At 48.3% G+C, this 4,627-nt stretch overlaps 1 protein-coding gene across 1 annotated transcript; it reads left to right on the plus strand.

Annotated features, from left to right (window-relative positions):
- The first annotated feature begins 2,185 nt into the window (after positions 1–2,185).
- On the plus strand, positions 2,186–4,204 carry LOC119106956 (apolipoprotein D-like). Its single transcript, XM_037230301.1, has 2 exons — positions 2,186–2,301; positions 3,664–4,204. The coding sequence occupies exons 1-2, from the start codon at positions 2,200–2,202 to the stop codon at positions 4,102–4,104; spliced, it is 543 nt and encodes a 180-aa protein (XP_037086196.1). The 5' UTR covers positions 2,186–2,199; the 3' UTR covers positions 4,105–4,204.
- Positions 4,205–4,627: the final 423 nt, after the last annotated feature.

Here is a 4,627-nt window from a genome sequence, read left to right on the forward strand (position 1 = left end):
GATGCCGCAATGGAGGATCGAGCGGTGACATATAAAGCCTCGGGATCTAGCCTTGAGGCTCTCATGCCTCAAAGCCACCTGGGGTCCGTGCTGAGCATGTCATCAACGCATTGGAAGAATTGTTAGAGGATACAGGGCTTGGGTATTGTGCTTTGGGGAAGATTGCTTCCGTGCTTTCCGATGCCCGCGGGTTTCACTGACTCGGCTTCCACCAATGCGGTAAAGACGATTACTCTAACGTTTCAGTCGTTGGAATATTCGATAGCTGCAGATTGATCAATTTGATTGTGATTCTACTGCCGTAATGAAATTATCTGTAAACATTACAAGCAACGGGACAACGGCCAATTTTAACGTAGAGATGAAATCGCATGATTCCTTCAGCTGCGGTAATCCCGGAAATTGTGTACTGACCCATTAAACAATGCAGTATCAGTGCGAATTTAGATGCATTAGCTTCCAGTCATCGTACATTTGAAAACAAAATTAAGCAGTGCGCCATGAATGTCATTCCAACCTTCGCTGACTACGGGCATTCCGTTAAATGCCAGATTATGAAAAATGATCTGGGGGCGTGGCAAATTATGACGAATCTTGACTCTATTATGCGCCGCTGCACCAGCATTACGGATCAGAGCACCACGCTCACCGACATTACGGATCAGAGCACCACACTCACCGACATTACGGATCAGAGCACGACGCTCACCGACATTACGGATCAGAGCACCACGCTCGCTGACCCATAACATAGCGTTTCCGGTTATGCGTTTCCGATGTAATGAGACAAAAAAGATGTCTGAATCAAATCTAGCACAACATGAGACCAGGAAATTACTTATAGTCATACATGTTCGCCAGAGGTCACTGACCTTATCTGACCCCAGGGCGCCGGGACTTGACGCATCGCACCCTGGACTTGATGTGAATTATTAGCAGCAACACGCCGGTAATTGTGTTTCGCTTACATGCCGTTCTCTTCGTTGCCTGATGCATCCAAGCTGTTCGTTTCACATATCATATAACACTGCCGTCCAAAGATAAAACACCATATGTTCATTTCTGGCCATTTTGCGTTGTTATGTAATGTGATTCTTCTTCCTATGCTGAATTCGGGCATTATGTCCAATAGTTCATATTTTCACCAAATTTTAGCTAAAAGAAACGGCTAAAAGTTTATGAAAACTTCAACTGATGGCTTAGATAACCGAATTCAGCATGAGTAGACGGATCAGATAAAAGTAAAACACGCAAAATGACCAAAAATTAACACATGGGGTTTTACTTTTGGGCGGCAGAACAAGCGGGTAATTCTGCGGCTCGCCAAACTGGCAGTTTCATGCTGTCATTAATGTTCAGCACAGTGCTTTTCCTGACGGAAAACTACGGCTCCACGGCGTCAGGTAAGCCCACTCAAGGTCACTAACTTGGCTTGCCCTTTGAAAAACACATCTAATCAAGCCAAAAACACGTCTAATCAAGCCTGTTGATTGAAATTTCACCGAAATCCGCGGTTCCTTACAAAGTCTGTGCATTATGCATACGGAACCACGAAAAAAACAGCTGATACCTCACACAAGTCATCGAAAATGACCCTATTCCTTCGAGGTCTGAAATGACACGAAGACTTAATTGGTCTCAAAATGTGAGGCGTAAGTTTTGGCCCCACCAATGAAAGGCAGCGGCGCGCTGTCATGCGTTACTTTTCCGCTAAAGCGGGGTGGTGTCTATTTGGACACACGTGGTAAGGGGCGGCTTAAGGCCGTGGGCTTGTCCCGCTTCTGAGCGGAACACGGTGCGGTGCATTGGTCCAACTGAAATAACAGCCGAAAATCGACTCCTCATTTTCTGTTCGTGCACTGACATTGTTCAGGATTCTCTTTGGCGGGAGAGAACTCGCTATGGGTGCAGCAACCTTATTGAACTTAAGCATCGGCTTTACTAGCCTGCTCTGTCGCCCCTGAAAGTTGTCATGCTCGCGACCATATGAATAGCCCGTATGCACACTCTCAGAGCGTCCAGACTCCTTGTCAGTAGGCACAAGGTTACATGGCTCTTTACCGCGCGCTTCCTTGGGATTTTTCCCACGGCGAGGCGACTTACATAAGCGCGTGTGCTATCAGTATCCGCCAGCTCACTGGCCATATAAAACGCCGGCTGATGTTGGAGGGGCCTCCGTCTGTGTTGGTGCCTATCTGGATGACCATGATGAAGTCTCTTCTGCTGTTCGCCTCTGTAGTGGCCGTCTCTTTGGCCAAGTGTCCCGACCTCAAATCTCTGGACGAATTCGACGCCACGCAGGTGCGGGGAAGGGTGTTTCGCTTGGCAGCAGGGCGCTAAACTAAGCGTGTGCCGTACTTCTGTTGCTAAAGGCGATGCATGCCTTTGTGTGCATGTCTATGCGCTGTGATAATGCATTTCTGCGAAAAGATTGAGACGAGATGTTAGTATCACAAATGGAAAAATTGTTCAAGCTATCCTTCTCGTCTGATGTGTCAGTATGTACAACGCGTCTCGGCCAGTGAGCTCTATCTGGTGTTGTTAGGTTTTGTGGAGTTAGGTGTTGTGAAGCCTTGTCGTAGCTAGGTGTTGTGGAGCCTTGAGAAACATTACGTGATTCTTGGCTGTCAGTCATCTGTGCGTCACAAGCCGAGTTATCTCCTTGGAATTTCTGGCATTTGAAGCAGAGCATTGTTGATTGCGAGTCCAGTACTCTACTGAACTGTCTTTCCAGGTTATCTCAGTTGGCGGCGCACTGGATCCGCAATCAAAAATACTCTGGCATTGACCTCCATGGAATGCCAGCTATTCCATGGAGGTAATTTTGGTCGTAAAGCTTACATGGCTGATGGCACAAAATCATCCTCTAGCCTCTCTCAGTAAACGGTGTTGCCTGGTGGAAGCCGAAGGCTTACCTGTCCAAATCGCTGTACGCATTCTAATACGGTAGACGAGGGCGATAGTCGGTACAATGATTATATCCCATCGAACATGTCCAGAGTGATACAACATGCAGACGTGCGGGAATATGGGTAGCATGCAGCATTTTCCACGCGCTGTCATCCCGATGTGAGCCACCGGTGCCTCCCTCAACAAAGCAATCACAACACGGTGGAAAACGCGGAAATATTTCACGTTTGACTTTTCGCTTCAATATCGCTTTGACCACAATTCCGTGAAACGTCCATTTAAAGATTGTGTGACGGTTCCTGGCCAGGTCATATGATTCAGTACGTTTTGTACTCAAAACTTTGTTTCTATATTTATTTTCTGACACCAAAGAATCAGAACAAATGCCAAAAACCTCTTTGTAAATACACTGCCACCAACACAAATTTCGATGTAACGCGGCGAGATTGCTTCTTACTTATCATGAGCGTCTGATCACATTATTTTTATACAGAACACGATGCACGTCATTGTAAGCCCTCTCATCGAGTGAAAACGACTGCAATGACCATATTAACCCCAGGAGCTATGGCGTAGCCGGCTGTCGAACCCTGGTCCTCTGTTGGGGCCAGGTTTGCTAACCACTCAGTCGTTACATTACGGTCGCTGCGTTTTGAATTCGTTATCCTTAAACGCTACAAAGCTGAAAGCGAAGCTGAGCACCTTACGCGTTGCGTTGGCCCCATACATAATTTGTTCCTCTGCGTGTTGCAGTACACCGGCCAGTGGTACGAGATCTCGCGGTACCCCCTGATCGGGGAACTCGGCGAGACCTGCGTCCAGACCAACTACACCCTGAAAGAGGACGGCACCATCCGGCTGGAGAACCGCGGGAAGAAGCCGGACGGCAGCATAGACTCCATCATGGCCACCGCCACCGTCAAGGACCCGGCGCACCCGGCCTCCCTCAGCGTCGTCTTCGACGAGGGCTTCCGCGGCAGCTACAACGTCATCCGCACCGATTACACGCAGTCGGCGCTCGTTTACGCCTGCGACAGCTTGCTCGGCTTCAACGTGGAGTATGCTTGGATCCTGTCCCGGACGGCCGAGCTGGACCAGAGCACGCAGGACGAGTATGTGAAGCTGATGGCCGATGCCGGCTCCGCCACCAACAAGCTGACGGTTACGCCGCAGGACTGCGGCAGTGTTTTTTAGGCCGGCCGGTGTCTGTTGGCACTCAGGCAGCCGACGTTGGTCTATCGGGTGTGTTGCCTGATTCGATTTAGATACAATACACATAATGCACTTAATGGTACTCACGTGTCATTTTTGAACGCATAGTGTTTGGACGATTTTTACGTGCAGAAGCTATTTGAAGATGATGAAGAAGAAGAATATGCAATCTAGATCTTGTTGCAGGTCACGCATGCATGTCTAGAACTGAGACAAACTAGGGTTGGAGACTGAGTAGAGAAAGAGACTCTGCTGTTAACAAACTCTTCGTGCGCAGATGTACGGATGATATGGACGCGCCCGGGTGGCCGGTTGAATACTCTTCGTAGGGGTCAGTTGACCTCCCCCCAATAAATATCATACAGTGAGAGAGCTAGAGATGCAAAATTTACGGGGTGTGTTGAACTGTACGTCAAATCACTTGTAACAGAATCTGAGGCTTATAGGTACTGTCCTTCAGGACAAATTGGTTCAAACAAGGTCCAACTCGAGATTGATTCCAAAG

This window comes from Pollicipes pollicipes, unplaced genomic scaffold (assembly GCF_011947565.3).
Source record: "Pollicipes pollicipes isolate AB1234 unplaced genomic scaffold, Ppol_2.1 Scaffold_647;HRSCAF=738_pilon_pilon_pilon, whole genome shotgun sequence".
Lineage (NCBI taxonomy): Eukaryota > Metazoa > Arthropoda > Thecostraca > Pollicipedomorpha > Pollicipedidae > Pollicipes > Pollicipes pollicipes.

What these genes read in the sequence shown, in the direction of transcription:
- LOC119106956 (XM_037230301.1), top strand. Translation starts at nt 2,200, where the DNA reads ATGACCATGATGAAGTCTCTTCTGCTGTTCGCCTCTGTAGTGGCCGTC. An exon ending in ACGAATTCGACGCCACGCAG is followed by an intron (nt 2,302 to 3,663) that starts GTGCGGGGAAGG and finishes TGCGTGTTGCAG; the next exon opens with TACACCGGCCAGTGGTACGA.